This window comes from Sander vitreus, chromosome 18, assembly GCF_031162955.1.
Source record: "Sander vitreus isolate 19-12246 chromosome 18, sanVit1, whole genome shotgun sequence".
In the NCBI taxonomy this organism is placed as follows: domain Eukaryota; kingdom Metazoa; phylum Chordata; class Actinopteri; order Perciformes; family Percidae; genus Sander; species Sander vitreus.
Window position 1 is genome coordinate 3596919 of NC_135872.1, and position 15495 is coordinate 3612413.

General features: G+C 42.4%; 1 protein-coding gene across 3 annotated transcripts; it reads right to left on the bottom strand.

The window, feature by feature from the left end:
* Positions 1-555: 555 nt before the first annotated feature.
* LOC144532990 (interactor protein for cytohesin exchange factors 1-like) lies at positions 556-11215 on the bottom strand. Of its 3 annotated transcripts, none has more exons than XM_078273987.1 (9): positions 11048-11215; positions 9402-9574; positions 6719-6792; positions 6056-6127; positions 5874-5956; positions 3392-3486; positions 2626-2872; positions 2281-2453; positions 556-1671 (listed from the first exon to the last, which is right to left on the bottom strand). In XM_078273987.1, exons 2-9 carry the CDS (start codon positions 9558-9560, stop codon positions 1516-1518), a joined length of 1059 nt encoding a protein of 352 aa, XP_078130113.1. In that variant the 5' UTR covers positions 9561-9574; positions 11048-11215; the 3' UTR covers positions 556-1515. The 3 variants fall into 3 exon arrangements, with proteins under 3 accessions (XP_078130113.1, XP_078130112.1, XP_078130114.1); XM_078273986.1 differs by having other exon boundaries at positions 11067-11214; XM_078273988.1 differs by having other exon boundaries at positions 5874-5929; positions 11067-11210.
* Positions 11216-15495: the final 4280 nt, after the last annotated feature.

Consider the following 15495-nt stretch of genomic DNA (forward strand, 5'->3'; position numbering starts at 1 on the left):
TTCCTATTGGCTTGAAATTTTACATTTGCGTTTGCATGAACTGGACGCTCCATATTCATGTGCCATCTTGAAATATGTTAGCCGGTAAGGGACATACAGGACATACTGCTCCACCTTTCACGTTTTGGCTGTCACATGATAAACTCACAGGTGCTGCTAATGCTGCTAATGGGTATCGTCGCTTCCCGGCCACGGCAAGTTTGAAGAAGGAAACATGGAGGACCACACGTATTCAAAATCCATATTTCAGGAACAGAAAAAGGAAAACGATATTGAAAAGAGCAAGAGACCGGCCATTTGAAGCGTGAAGGCTACCGTAGCTGTAATACGTACTTTGAACTGCGTGGTGCGAGAGAGTTGATTGCGATATATGATCTCAACGCTAGATGGGAGAAATTCCCACACATTGGACCTTTAAAATTGTAGTTGTTTTTTTTCCAAAGTGCGTTCAGGCTCACTAACAATGCAGAAACTCCCCCGCCTTTTCCTGTGCTGCTGTTTGTATAATAATACATATATATATATATATATATATATATATATATATATATATATATATATATATATATATATATATATATGTATTTTGTTCTTGTCTCAGGCACCTTTGTCTGCATCTATTGTCTGGGGCAGCGCTGCAGCCGGCTCAGGGTAAACACTGAGGCTCGGTTATCGTGGTTCAGATTTGGCTGTTAATGTTTATCAGAGTGAGGGAGAGAAGAAAACGTCTCACGTATACAGGAGCACAATGAAAACTGAGGGGTCAAAGGTCACGGGAGGAGAGGAGAGAGGTTCAACTGCTAATGAAGTAAGACACAACCAACCAATTGCTCTTAATTCCCTCTTTAAATCAAAATTGATATATTATAATGCTGTAACATTAGTTAATTAAATTAAAAGTACCACACTTCACGTTTGTTTTGTCCAACCAACAGTCCAAACCTTCAACATTATTGCTAAGACATTTAAAATACAAAAAATAATCAAAGTAATTACAAATATAATTCTTTAAATATCAAAAAATAAATAATAAATGAGTGTGGTGGGTTTGGTGATGGTGATTTCGGGGCTGTTTCATGTTAAACAAAAAGGATCTTACTCTTTAACAAAAAGGTCTATCTCTGTAGGGATCCTTTCCATAATGTTGACAGATATATAATATATCTATAAATAATAATAATCCGAGCCTGTCAGCGGGAAAAAACAGCACTTTTAGTGGACACAAAACTGACGGTGCACAACTGCCCTTTAACGTTATATTGCAGCTTGTTTCTCGCTTAATACTGGACCAATTTCAAAGCTTGTTGCTCCATCAGTCACTTAGTCACAAACACAGGAAAGTAGTGTCCAGGTTGAGAAGTTACCCTTTAAGTACAGGACTTGAGTAATAGTTACTTTCCACCACTGCCATCTGGATGGAAATCACATGTTTAGCAGTTTGGTCCCAGTTCACCCAGCAGTGTTTCAGCGAGGAAGGAAAACCTGAAAACACTTAACACGTAAAAGAACATGTGTTTATCTCAGCTCTGCAGCGCCTCCTGCTGCCTGGTTGCGTTGAGCGATCTCCTGCAGCATGACGGCATTGGAGAGTCTCCACTTCCTGTATGTGGGCGCCGCAAGGGTCGGAGCGGTCAGGATCTGCTCCAACACCAGCAGCTCCGACTCTTTGGCCTGAAAGACAGACAGACAGACAGACAGATGGACGGACAGACAGACAGGCAGGCAGGCAGAGATAGAGAGAGAGAGAGAGAGAGAGACAGACAGACAGACAGGCAGGCAGGCAGGCAGGCAGGCAGGCAGGCAGACAGACAGACAGACAGTAAGTCGCGTGGTTATGACACAATCGTTAGCCTATTTTTATAAAAACGTCTGCTACGGAGCCATAACGTGAGGTACAAGGTAATGGAGCCTTTTATACATTGTCGTGTTTCTTTAGAAATAAACAACGGACAAATAGAGTCTTTAAACGCTTCAGATGTAAAGTTATTCGCTGTCAAAGTGACGTCAAAATGAATGGCAGTCAATGGGATGCTAACGGGGGGTGATGGCTTGGTAGCATCAAAATGGCGCCATAGGAGGTACGCGTTCCGAGGAGAAGCTTACGCCCTTGGTAGTAGTAGACACACCCCCTGAACGGTTATTTCTATGTCTTTTGGGGAGTGGGGTTGTCTTTACATTTTTTGATAGGGGACAAATCTACCTCTTCTAAATATTGGAGGGAGGACCAATCTCCCCCCACCCCACCCCCAAAACTCTATGCCTATGATTACCGGTAAGTACCTTCAGTGTGCTTTGGAGGATCCGCAGCAGGTGAAGCTTGTCGTTGACTTTGTCGTTCTGACATCGTCTGACGAACGACGCTCTGAAGTCCCTCTGACTGGACTGTCCAATCGGAGACAAGCTGGCTGCCTTCAAGTCGTTGTAGAGGCACTCCATCTCATCAGCGGGCTTCTCTGCAAAGAGAAAGACCTCTGTAACGTCAAAGTCGATCGACATTTGTTTCTGACATTTTATAGACAAACAAACAACTAATAAATAACCAAAAGATGAATGAAAATAGCCGTTAGTTGCAGCCCTAACAAAGTTGTATACTTCTTCTTAAAGCAGCAGTAATTGCGTGTTTACCATGGGCGTCCTCGTCTTCCGTTTCTCCTCCTACGTGGATCAGAGGGAGGGACGCTCCGTCAGGCCCGGCCGGCTCCAGCAAGGACAGGCGTTCACCGCCCTCTGATGACGCTCTTCTTCTTCCTCTTCTGTTTCTACTTAAAGTCCCCCCCTCCAAGGTGCTTCTTCTTCTGTTTCCACCGGTCGGTGAAGCGGACGGGGTGGAGGTGCAGGGGGACGACTCACCCAGAGGCTGAGGAACGTCTCCCTGTGAGAAGGACAGGACGTTTGAGTTGAACCAGAGACGGTTTAGAAGCGAGAAGCCCAGGCCCCTCCCCCCAGGAAGTGCGCCAGGCTTTGAAGCAAATTAAACATAGTGGCCAAAGGTGGAATTGCAACATCATGTGATGCCCTCTGGCCCAAAAAGACTTTTTTCCCAAAAAACTTACATGGAGAAAGAGATGTCTGTCAATCAGTATAAGTCTAGAATTATCTTACATTAACTTTTTTGTCCACCAGCCAAACGGCTAGTGAAAACCAGCCACTCAATAGATTACCATTGTTTTTTTTTGGCTGGTGAGTGAAGCAAATCTACCAGCCACTTGCATATTTGACCTGCATTTGGCTGGTGGATGGTGCTAATGTTGAACGCCTGGCCACACAATTAAATCATTTCATCTGCATTAAAGTAAGCAGAGCGCTACACTGGAATTAGCCGACTCGGTGGAGGTCAAACCGACAGTGTGGGGGGTTTTAAATAAATGTACTTTCACACTCTGCTACTCACATTTTCAGAATCCGCTGTTTCCTGCTCAGAGTTCAGAGAACAGGAAGTGGCCGCGCACTCGTCAGCGTCCTGATCGCTGCCTTCGCTGTAGCACTCTGCACATAGACAGAGAGAGAAAGGATTAAATTAGACAGACAGTTTCAATTCCTGGGATTGCTCTCATTCTGGAGGGAAATTCTGCCGGATGTCACTATTTTCAGATGTCTGTCCCCTTCCTCTTTCTCTGTGTTGGCGTTCTAACCTCCGGTGGATTTCTGAGGACTATGGTTAACTGCTCCTCAGATCTCTGCAGGGTAAATCCAGACAGCTAGCTAGACTATCTAGCTAGGTTTTCTGTTGCACGACTAAAACTACTTTTGAACGTCCACATTCCACCAAAACAAGTTCCTTCCCGAGGCTGTTTTGCAGAGGCACCGTGGTTCCGTCTGGCGCTTAGCGCCGCCCAAGACGATTGTGATTGGTTTAAAGAAATGCCAATAAACCAGAGCACGTTTTCCTCCCATCCCAGAATGCTGTGTGGACTAGCCAGACCTTCCTCCGCAGCGCTGTGGAGGAAGGTCTGGCGAAGCGAGACTATGTGTCGCTTAACTTGTTCAAAAAATTTAATTTGACACACCGAGCTCCTCTCTCCTCTCTCTTTCCATCTGTGTGCATCCATGTCCCAGAAATGCTTGTTACTAACCTAGCTCTGGGGAGCTTATTCCCTGGAGTCCTTATGTTTTTTTTCGCCCAGAAGTTTTTTGTTGGATTAGGGTCGCACCTAAATCATGGTTGCAGCTGTCGCCGTGGTCCTGCTCCGCGCCCTGCTATGCCCTGCTACCTTGTCCCGGGTCTTGCCTGGGCCCGGGACAAGATAATCTTAGATGGGCCCCCCCGCGCCCAGATCTCTCGTTTTCCCTTGCTCTTCCTCTGCTCTCCTCTGCTCTTCCTCTCCTGTTCCGCTTTAATTAAGTGTGTGATCAGTCTCTGATCCATCCTGCTCAGACTCTCCGACAGGGCAACATCACTGTGACTCTCTCTCTCTCTCTCTCTTCTCTCTCACCGGTAGCCTGACTCTGTCCCTCCGTTGCGGGGCAGCGGGCCCCTCTCACATCACTCTCTCTGTCACCTGACTGCAGCTGGATCTCTCTCCTCTCTGTCTCATCCTCTCTGATGGAGCTACCAAACTCTGCTGTTTCTGTCAAAGATAACTTGTTGTGCTAAGTTACGTTACAAGGCTCGTAAACATTGGCTGCGCTGTTTCTTACCTTGCTCTACGTTGACTTTACTAGTTCCAGCTTCACCGTCACCACCTTTTTTTTTAAAATATTTGTTTAGAAAATCTCTAAGGCCTCTATTTTCTTCTTCTATTCTCTTTCCTTTTCTGAGCACCGAACTTGTGCTGACTGGATATTTTGAGCGTACTGAAATTTTTTGGGCATTTTTAGGCCTTTATTCGACAGGACAGCTGAAGACATGCAGCAAAGGGCCGCAGGTCGGAGTCGAACCCTGGCCCGCTGTGTCGAGGAGTAAACCTCTATATATGGGCGCCCGCGCTACCAACTGAGCTCTCCGGGCGCCCAGCGTACTAAACTTCAAATCAAATGTTCATCAGTGGCCAAACCATTTTTGTGTTGGGGGTGGGGGGGTTCTTGACCACTATTTCAAGGACAATTAGGAAGAAAACAAATAAAAAGCTTTTACGTAACTCAAATATTACATATTTTTTCCACAAATAGGCCTATTTTAATTTTAATTTTTTTTAAGTACAACAGACCCGTTTGTCCCCCCCTATCGCCGGGCGTGCCTGCTACACTCTGCTACGCTCTACAGTGCCCTGCTACACTCTGCTACGCTCTACAGTGCCCTGCTACACTCTGCTACGCTCTACAGTGCCCTGCTACACTCTGCTACGCCCTGCTATGCCCTGCAGTGCCCTGCTACGCCATGAACTACTACAACTATTTCTAGTCATAGTTCCATTATCTTTATTGTGACTATTATTGCCACTGTTCATCACACCCCCAACAGGCACCGTCAGACCCCGCCTACCAAGAACCTGGGTCTGTCCCAGGTTTCTTCCTAAAAGGAAGTTTTTCCTCACCACTGTCGCACTTGTTTTAGGTCTCTGTGGTCTTTCAGTTTGTGTCCCTTAGTGGTAGTTTTGCGTCTCTTTTTCACATCATTTTGGACCGTTATTATCATATCTGTGTCTAATAGGTGGGGAAAAGATAGAGCAGATCATAAATAACAATCACTCAAAAACCTAAAGACAAAACTTGCTAAAAAAAAGTCCAACTACAATCATTAGATCTGTCTTTTAGTTTCATTCGTTCTTAGGGCTTAGGTGGTTGCCCAAAATGGCTCGGGTGCCGAGCCGGGCCCCTGAACCTTATCACGGCAGGGAAAACCCTGCAAATGTGTATTTAGTTTTCTCCCTGTGTACATTATGTTGATTAATAATGGTTATGTTTTCTGTGTTGTGTTACTGAAGCTGTCTGACCTTCGGCGTTGATCAGTTCACACGGCTCGGCTGCTTCGGACAGTTTACTGATCCACCTGCAGACAGACACGCTGCCTTTAATGCTGCAGGAACATTCAACACCGGTGACTCATCATCATGTTCACATCACAGCCAATAAACAGGAAGTATAGATGGAAGAGATGATGAAATCAAATACTCACTTGTTCATGTCTGTGAAGCTCTCTGCAGCGATGAAAATCGTCACAACTAGAGGATGACTGGCTGTCATGGCACTGAAACACAACACAGAGGAGTTAATAACGATGGATGGATGGATGGATGGATGGATGGATGGATGGATAGATAGATAGCGAGATAGATAAAACACTGATCGATCATTTCGATCACCATTTTCTGACATTTTATAAACCAAACAACTAATCGACATTTAGTCTCGCATTGCCAAACCGGCACTGGAGCAATCCCAGAAGTGGAACATGGACGAAGACAGATTAATCGACAGCGAAAACAATCGTTAGTTGGAGCGCTAGTTTAAATCATTTAAATACTTCTTCTTTTTGGAACCAAAACATTTTTTAAATGTAAATTTGGTGTTTGAATAATCTCTGTTAAAATAGTTGATGGAAAGAAGAAAACATCCATAAGACAGGACACAGTGAACGGATGAGATAAGAGAAGGAATAAAGATTTTGCTGCAGTCTGACACTGTGTAAGTGAGTGTTTAGAGACAGCTGGATGTGTAAATATGGTGCAGCGTCACAGAGAGCGTGAAGGAGTCGAGAGCAGCAGGTTGACCACAGACAGCTGAGGACGGCAGTTGGTGGTTTTACACCAAAAAAGCTGCACAAAGAGAAACAACGTACTGTTTCTTCCTGCACTGTGTGGCCTGTTGGACGGTGAAGCCAGACAGGTTGATGAATCCTTCTGCTTTCTTTGCCTGCAGAGGAGAGAGACGTCAGCTCAGAGACAGGCCTGTAGACACGGGGGTTCAACAGACCCTCCCCCTCCCTGCCAAAGGTCCAAATTGAAGTCCGTTTTTGTTGTCGTAATGAACACGTTTTTTTTTTTTAAATAACGATGGCCAATAGAAATATGATCCAAACCAAACAGAAGCCCTAATCTTGTTAAGATCACCACTTCTGAGAATGTGTTAACTGGCACGTGACCCACATGTGTTTGTGTGTGTGTGTGTGTGTGTGTGTGTGTGTGTGTGTATGTGTCTCTGAGTGTGTGTGTGTGAGTGTATGTGTGTGTGTGTGTGTGTGTGTGTGTGTGTGTGTGTGTGTGTGTGTGTGTGTGTGTGTGTGTGTGTGTGTGTGTGTGTGTGTGTGTGTGTGTGTGTGTGTGTGTGTGTGTGTGTGTGTGTGTGTGTGTGTGTGTGTGTGTGTGTGTGTGTGTGTGTGTGTGTGTGTGTGTGTGTGTGTGTGTGTGTGTGTGTGTGTGTGTGTGTGTGTGTGTGTGCGTGTGTGTCTCTGTGTGTGTGTGTGTGTGTGTGTGTGTGTGTGTGTGTGTGTCTCTGTGTGTGTGTGTGTGTGTGTGTGTGTGTGTGTGTGTGTGTGTGTGTATGTGTCTCTGAGTGTGTGTGTGTGAGTGTATGTGAATATATTTGGACAAGGTGTTGGTACATGATCTTGGTAAGCAACATTTGACAACATTGTAGTAAATATTTTCGGTGCATCAACAAGCTAATCAAGCACAAATTAGTGAATCAAAAGTCACCAAAATGAAATATTTGAACCTCATAATTAAATACAAAATGAGGGAAAAACTGCAATAAAGGTCTTAAACTTTAGAGAAGAAGAACCCCCCCCCCCGCCCTCCTTCCACTAATCTCTCACACTGTTCGTGCTTGTTCCTGTGTGAGCTATGTGGTCATAGTCTTCGCTCATTATTGGCTGTTTGCTGTCGAGTGTAGACCAGTTACTTCTCATTGTGATCTTATCAACTTCTGTTTTTCATCCTGAGAATAAAAAAACTCTTTACTTTAACCCACTGGTTAGCATTTATAAGCAGAGAATAGACTAATGAATGTTTTTTATACACTATAATGTAGTTGTGAGAAAATCTCGCTGAAAACACATCTGGACTATTACACTCCAGGGGTTTATACATTAATTAAAATGAATTAATGTATCATTGAGGTGAATGGGTGACACATGCACATTGAAAGAGGAATGACATAAAATATGTCTTTGCAAGAGTTATGATTGTTAACTACCTAAAATATCCTCATATCTGCTTACAGCGACAGTATAGTGTGTAATAAACCGTTTATTAAATGTTTATACGCTGCTTATAAATGCGTAATAACAAATATAGGCTCAGACAACAACAAGCAAATGACAAAAAAGAAATAATGAAAGCTTTAGTGTGTAACTTTTTGATATTAATGAACGTCCGTTACATTCAAGCCATTGCCAAATGAGTTGCTACAAAGCTGATTAAGACCATCAGCTCCACACAACTCTCTCTGTATTTCTCAGTATGACTATGTTCAGAAGATTGTGGCGTCCGGTGACTTTCCCGCGCAGCAACTGGAGTGAAGATAATGACCTCTTCTGAAGAGTCCATCATGTTTTTATAATCCTCCGTGTCCTCCTTGGTTACTAGCAACTGTCAGTGTTTGTTGTCATTACTTAGAATTCCTCATGGGGGCTACAGAAGCTACGCACTACAGCTTTAAAATGTAGGCCTGATAAAAATATCAGAGTAAAAGGTTTTTAAATCCCTGATTGCCTGTATCCAGTCCTGTCATTCTAGCACATTAATATGATATAATCTAAGGTTTCTACACTCGTTCTGGCAGCTCATTACCTGGACTTTGCCCCGTAATTCAAAAACAGAACTTTTGTGTAGCTACAGTTAAAATACACAACATTTTCCATTAGGCCTATGATACAAGCCTTCTGTGATCGCACACCGCCACCCTGTGTGTTGAGCTCTCTGTTTTAGCTACAGAGTGAGGCATCTCACTTCTGTTATTGGGAGTCGTACATGCGCAGTACCTAGGTAAGGACTACTAGCCAGTCAGAAGCAGAGTATGAGGGCGGGCCCTGACAGTACCTAGGTAAGGACTACTAGCCAGTCAGAAGCAGAGTATGAGGGCGTGCCCTGACAGTACCTAGGTAAGGACTACTAGCCAGTCAGAAGCAGAGTATGAGGGCGTGCCCTGAGAGTACCTAGGTAAGGACTACTAGCCAGTTAGAAGCAGAGTATGAGGGCGTGCCCTGAGAGTACCTAGGTAAGGACTACTAGCCAGTCAGAAGCAGAGTATGAGGGCGTGCCATGCTAGCAGCTAGGCGAGCATTATAACGTGTGTTCCAAAGTGACCACGTTTGTCTCTGAAGTAAAGGCTGGACTACAATAGAGCTGTTTGGAGCAGTTTGTGAACAGTGTTTTCTGTTGGAGATGGTAAGTCCCTTTGGGGGGGACTTTGGGCTTTTTCACTTTGTAAACCTATAACATGTACAGAAAAGATATATAACACAATAAAGGAAAGGGGAAAAGCCAAAAAGCATAATATGAGCAAGTCTTGCTGTGACTCACCATCTCGTTGGTGTACCAGTACAGAGAACTCTTCTTCAGGACAAACCAGTATCTCTTCCATTTGCTTCCCAGGAAACTGCGGCCCTCCTTTCTGCGGAGAAGCCAGCCCTGACAGTCCAACTCCCCCAGATCTTTGACCGAGACCCGCCGGCGACTCATGGCTGCAGTCCAATCTGCAGTATCAAAGTAATCCATTGATAGTTATTTGTAAAGTCATGGGTACATAAACAAACAGGGGCTGCTAATAGTTAATTCGGCACACTGTTAATGGTGGCAATTGCTAACAAACATCCATAAATCCACTTAGAAATCACAGAAAAAAAAGAACTTGCCTGAGAATCATCCCGTTTTTAAGTTTTAGTCAGTATCAAAGTAATCCAGTGATAGCTATCTGTACATTCATGAGTACAATGCAACAATGACCTGCTGACAAATAACTCGGCATACTTTTAATGGTGCTTTTAATTTTAATGGTAATTACGTACAATCCACTTGAAAAATACGCTCATTATAACTCCAGAACTTAAGATGTCTTTGGTATAAAAGTAATCTAAATATATTTGTCCGTACATCCATGGGAACACTACAGACATGAACTGCTAGTAGATAATTCGGCATACTTTTAATGGTGACACTTATAATATAAACAAATATAGGCTAAAAAAACAAACAAACAATGGGGCTCAAGTTGTAGCCCACAGCATAACGCACTTAATCCATAACACACTTCCTGTTTACATCTCCCAAAGCATCAAGGGAACTGTAGTTCTGACACCTAGAGCATTATTAGCCCTTAAGTAATTTAATTTCAGTCGGACTTTTAGAGTCTAGTCAAGAACTAGACCACCGTGTGCAACTATCAGAAGTAGTCAAAGTCTGCCTTTGTGCATATTTCCTGTTTACATCCCCCAAAGCATCAAGGGAACTAATAATGTATACTTTATTAATCCCACAAAGGGAAATTACAATGTTTTCACTCTGTTATTATTACACACATTACACACAGGCCTGAATTACACACACATGCTCAGTACCTACACATGCGCTAATGGAGAGATGTCACAGTGAGGAAGCTGCCCATGGAAAGGCGCCCCGAGCAGTTGGGGGTACGGTGCCTTGCTCAAGAGTACCTTGGCAGTGCCCATCTCTCCAGCTACCTGTCCACCACCATACTTTGGTACTAAGGGGGACTTGAACCAGCCAGAGCTTTCGATCATATCGTATCTCCCTCCTTTGCACTTCAGCCAACATGGCTAAAAAGTCTCCAAATAATCCATAGCATCTGTGCAAACTGCTCTGCTGGTGAAGATCATTATTATTATGTTGCTGGTTTAGTTTTGAGTATTACTGCTTTAGTGCTGTTTGATTGTTTAGTTGCTGTCTGTTATTTCTGTGTTCCTTAGTGCACTGAGACCAAGTTTAATGGCGACTTTACATTTTAAATAAAACTGGATTGATTGAATGATGGTGAAGATCACGCGATATGATTAAAAGCTACAGAACAGTTGCAAAATTGACCTTACTGTCACATCTGATGCGCTTGTTTTAGTTATAACATATGTCTTCATGTGTCCATATTTAATTAATTTATTTTTCTGCCAATAAAAGGGGAATAATAAACTTTTGTTGATGGTGCTCAAAATTACCTTAAAAAGGACGTCTTACCTGCTGCAGTCTGGACGTCCGGCAGTGTGGCGTCTTCACAGCAGACTGATGCTCAGCCGAGGAGGAAGCTGCCTGTGAGAGTTTCTACATTGCCCCAGAAACAGACCACAGAGTCAAAAATCACACTGACACATACATACACACACATATACCCACACCATTCTCCACCTTCCTGTTTCTCATGTTCTTTATGACAATTCTGCTTTCTTCAGCGTCTCAAAGACGCTCTGCACAGACACTTCCCCTTTATTTTCTAGAAAATAACACGTTTCTGCAGCTGCTGTTGTTCCATGTGGCATTTTTCTGTCTGACGTTTGCGTTCAGCATATTTAACCCAGTGGCTGTTTGTTTGATCTCTTGCAGGCTGCAGCTTTACAGATGTGCAGCCATCTACCATGCAGTTAAAAGTGTTTTTTTTTTATATGTAGGTGTGTGTGAAAATTTAATGTCACATATTTGCAGCCACAGCAAAAAGGAATCACTTGGGTTTTTGGCTCATGGCTTCATTTTGCACCAGACTTCATTTAAATTCTGTTTGTTTTAGGTAAGGTTACTGCAAATGAACGGACAGGTAGTGAAAACAACCCCCTTAGTGGAGGTAAATGTGCCTCTTATTTGGGAAAAATTTGACTATGATTTCAATGATTAAGGGGCTGTTAGGATGAAGAGAAGTTTCACTGCAGATCTGGAGGAGAATAATTAGTGGGAATGCTGATTCAGCAGCATTCCCACTATTGTTATTCGGTTCTTTCTTTTTTCTTCTTATTATTCCGTACATTTTTTGGCTCTCCGTAACTTCTGCATACGTTCAGCTATTAAAACCATTCAACTTTTAATATGTTCAGCTCTTTCAGCTAATGATGGGACTTCTTCAACTTTTTTTCTACTATTTATACTTTTTTAAATATTAAGCTTTTTAACTTTTTATTTTAACATTAAAGTCAATGAGAGCAAGCTACAAATCCTTCCAATCCTCTTCTGCTTCAAAATGTATCTCCTCCTACATTCTTTCAGCTACAGACGTGATTCAAACTTTAAACCATTCACAAAATATTCAGGTATTCGGGGTGTACTCAGTGTTTTCATATCTTTTACAGTTTTTGTAAAAAAGCTGTTTAAGTTTAGTGTACATTTCAGGAAATGTTATCGATTAAACAGAGTGTGTATGTAGCTTCTTAGAATGAGTGATGTCACAGATTAGAGTGTGGAGCTTCGAAAAAAAATATCTTTGTCCTTGCTTTATAAACTGCTCTCACACCCACAGTCTTTACTTGTCATACACAATTCATACATCATAACGTAGGTATTTTTGTCTAGTTTCCGCCAATGTGCTCAGTTATGCGATATGACTTATACTTTTGGCTCGGTGAGCTTCCAAATGACAACAGTTCCAAATCTTCTTCCATTCGCTCCCCTGTTAAAGATCCTTCACATTTCAGAGCGAAATGCAGAGCAAACCACTTTTTTAAATCACTGATATGCCCACATTTTTAAGTTTATCCATATGAATTTTATATGATTATGTTCAGAAAGGCCCTGTGGTGCTCAAGATGAGGTCATCTGACTGATAGCACTTATCGTTTTAGCAGACTGAGCCTTCATTTGAGAGCTCGATCTCAGTGTATCTGAATAGCTGCAGTGTGCCATATTAACAGCAGGTGCTGCTGATCAAAGAGATCTCATCACAGAGATCAAAGGGCGTTTAGTCACGGGTCATTAGTAGCCATGACAACACTTTCACAGACAGTCAACTTGAATACTACAGGCAGTAATATGAACATTAGTCTGTATCCTTTGTGTTCCACTACTGTCTATCTGTCTGTCTGTCTCCCCCTCTCCTTCTCTGTCTCTCTCTGTCTCCATCCCTCCCTCCCTCTCTCTCTCTCTTTCTCTATCCCTCACTCTTTCTCTTTTCTCTGTCTCTCCTCCCTCCTCTGTCTCTCCCTCCCTCACTCAATCCTTCTCTGTCTCTGTCTCCGTCTCCCTCCCTCCATCCATCCTTCTCTGTCTGTGTCTTTGTCCACCTCCCTCCCTCTCTGTCTCAGTTTCCCTCCTTCTCTGTCCCTCTCTCTGTCTCTCTGTCTGTCTCTCTCTCTCTCTCCCTCCCTCCCTCTAGTGTCATTTGTGATTTCATCTATGTATATATCCCGCTTCTTTTCAGGCAATATATTCACCTCTCAACTCTTTAGGGTCATGCTTGTTTGTTCTACGCAATGGATATGTCTGATAATAATACAAAGTATTTATACTTTCAGCCTTTTTAGTCAATTTATTGGAACTTCCACTTTTGACGGTAATACAGTTCAGCTTCCAGCTTTTCTAGAAATGTTTTTCGACTGTTAGCTTATTAAGGTAATGCAGTTCATCTTCCAACTGACACTTTTACATTTCAAATTCCAAGTTTTTCAGCAGTGCAGTGCAAACCATTTGAGATTTTTCAAACATTTTTTTTTGATTGATGTTTCTCATAGCATTTGTAAGTCTTCCATACTTCATAGATACATTCAGAACTCACAATGTTTAACATCGATGGCATCGTTGAACTTTTAAAGCCAACAATTCAGGTTGGCATCAGCTTTTAACTTTTTAAGGAAATTCATACTTATTAAAACGATTTAAACTATTATCACTACTTTAACTTCTTCTTACGGATTGAAGCTATTCACCCAGTTTAGCTTTAGCAATTCAGCATTCCCACGCATTTTCTGCAGGAAATGCATTTTCTAGTTTGTGTTAGTAAATGTAAATCTGTTTTTGTGATCAATCGAAATAAAATACTTTAGTTATTTATTTGAAAAAACATGTTCAGGTTATTATCTTTTTACTTGCAGTAGTTGATGTTGTCCACTAGGTAGCACCATCAGTCTCGTTATTCTAAAATGCTTCAGGAATGTATTTCAAAAGGTCCTTTGAAGGCATCATTTGTCGCACTTTAACTCTTTGAAAAGGACTTGAAATCAAAAAAGGTAGCAACATAACACTATTGATGAATGTTACAGCTCAGTAAATATAGTTTATCTTCTTGTGCTAGATGATGATGATGATGGTGATGAAACACTTGGTTTGTTTCATTAAAGGTGCAGTAGGTAAGCCTTATAAAACTAACTTTCTGTCATATCTGCTGTAACTGACCCTGTGTTAGAGTAGAACTACATGAAGCAGGTCATTTAAAAAAAAACAAAAAAAACATCCGGCTCCTCTGGCACCACCTCCAGCCTGTAGTGTGATTTGCAAAAATCCACCGCTCCCTGTTCAGATGCACCAATCAGGGCCGTGGGGGAGGGGGTGTCTAACTGCGTGTCAATCACTGCTCATGCACACGCATTCATTCTCCCTTGTGGAGAGAGGGGCTTAGGAGACCGTTTTGGGCTTTAGCAGAAAGGGGGGAGGGACTGAGAAGTTGTCGATGTTCTCATTTTTTGGCTAAGTCCTGGATCTTCACAATCCTACCTACGGCACCTTTAATATGGATCTTACATGCAAGTGTACTTAAACACTAGTCACACTTTGCCAGACCCTCCTCCAAAGCGCACTGGAGGAGGGTCTGGCTACTCCACATAGCATTCGGGGATGGGAGGAAAATGTGCTCTGGTTTATTGGCATTTCTTTAAACCAATCACAATAGTCTTGGGCAGTGCTGGGCACCGGAGAAAAGCAGCAAGCTGCAAAATAGCCTCGGGAAGGAACTTGTTTTGGTGGAACATGTGTACATTCAAAAGTTGTTTTAGTCGAGCAACAGAAAACTCAGATTGGACAGATAGTCTAGCTAGCTGTCTGGATTTACCCTGCAGAGATCTGAGGAGCAGTTAACCATAGTCCTCAGAAATCCACCGGAGGTTAGAACGCCAACACAAAGGAAACCCAAGGTAACGGACATCTGGCCTAAATGAGTGAAATCCGCGGATTTTCCGGCGGCAACGGAGCAATCCCGGAAGTGTAATGTCAAGGATATAGACTACTTAAACACTAACTTCTAAAAAAAAAAACAACTCATCTGATCTGAGGATGTAAGGGTCGAGGTTGTTGTTTTATGTTGTACGCACCCTAAAGCCGTCTGAGACAAAGATTTGGAGTTTTCTAAATAAAACTTAGTCAACTTCTTTTTGATTCATATGTGACCAAACACAGGAGAGTCACTTAATATGACCGCAGGGCCTCAAAATCTCATCAAAACACATTCAAAACATTGACATTTTATAAATTAATAAGTCAGAATAAAAACACGTTGAAGAGTAACTAACTGTCAGAGCTCAGAATTCAAAAAGTAAAAACATTATGAACATTTTTGGGCGAGTATGATAATCAGATAACACTGAAATAAAACATGGTTCTGCAATGTGAACAAGATTAACTTACAGAAAGAATATTTGGTTCTTTAATAAATAGCTTACAGGTGAATCATCCAACCAAACGTCTGTCCGTAAACACT

What these genes read in the sequence shown, in the direction of transcription:
- LOC144532990 (XM_078273987.1), bottom strand. Translation starts at nt 9,560, where the DNA reads ATGAGTCGCCGGCGGGTCTCGGTCAAAGATCTGGGGGAGTTGGACTGT. An exon ending in ACTGGTACACCAACGAGATG is followed by an intron (nt 6,793 to 9,401) that starts GTGAGTCACAGC and finishes TCTCCTCTGCAG; the next exon opens with GCAAAGAAAGCAGAAGGATT. An exon ending in ACACAGTGCAGGAAGAAACA is followed by an intron (nt 6,128 to 6,718) that starts GTACGTTGTTTC and finishes GTTGTGTTTCAG; the next exon opens with TGCCATGACAGCCAGTCATC.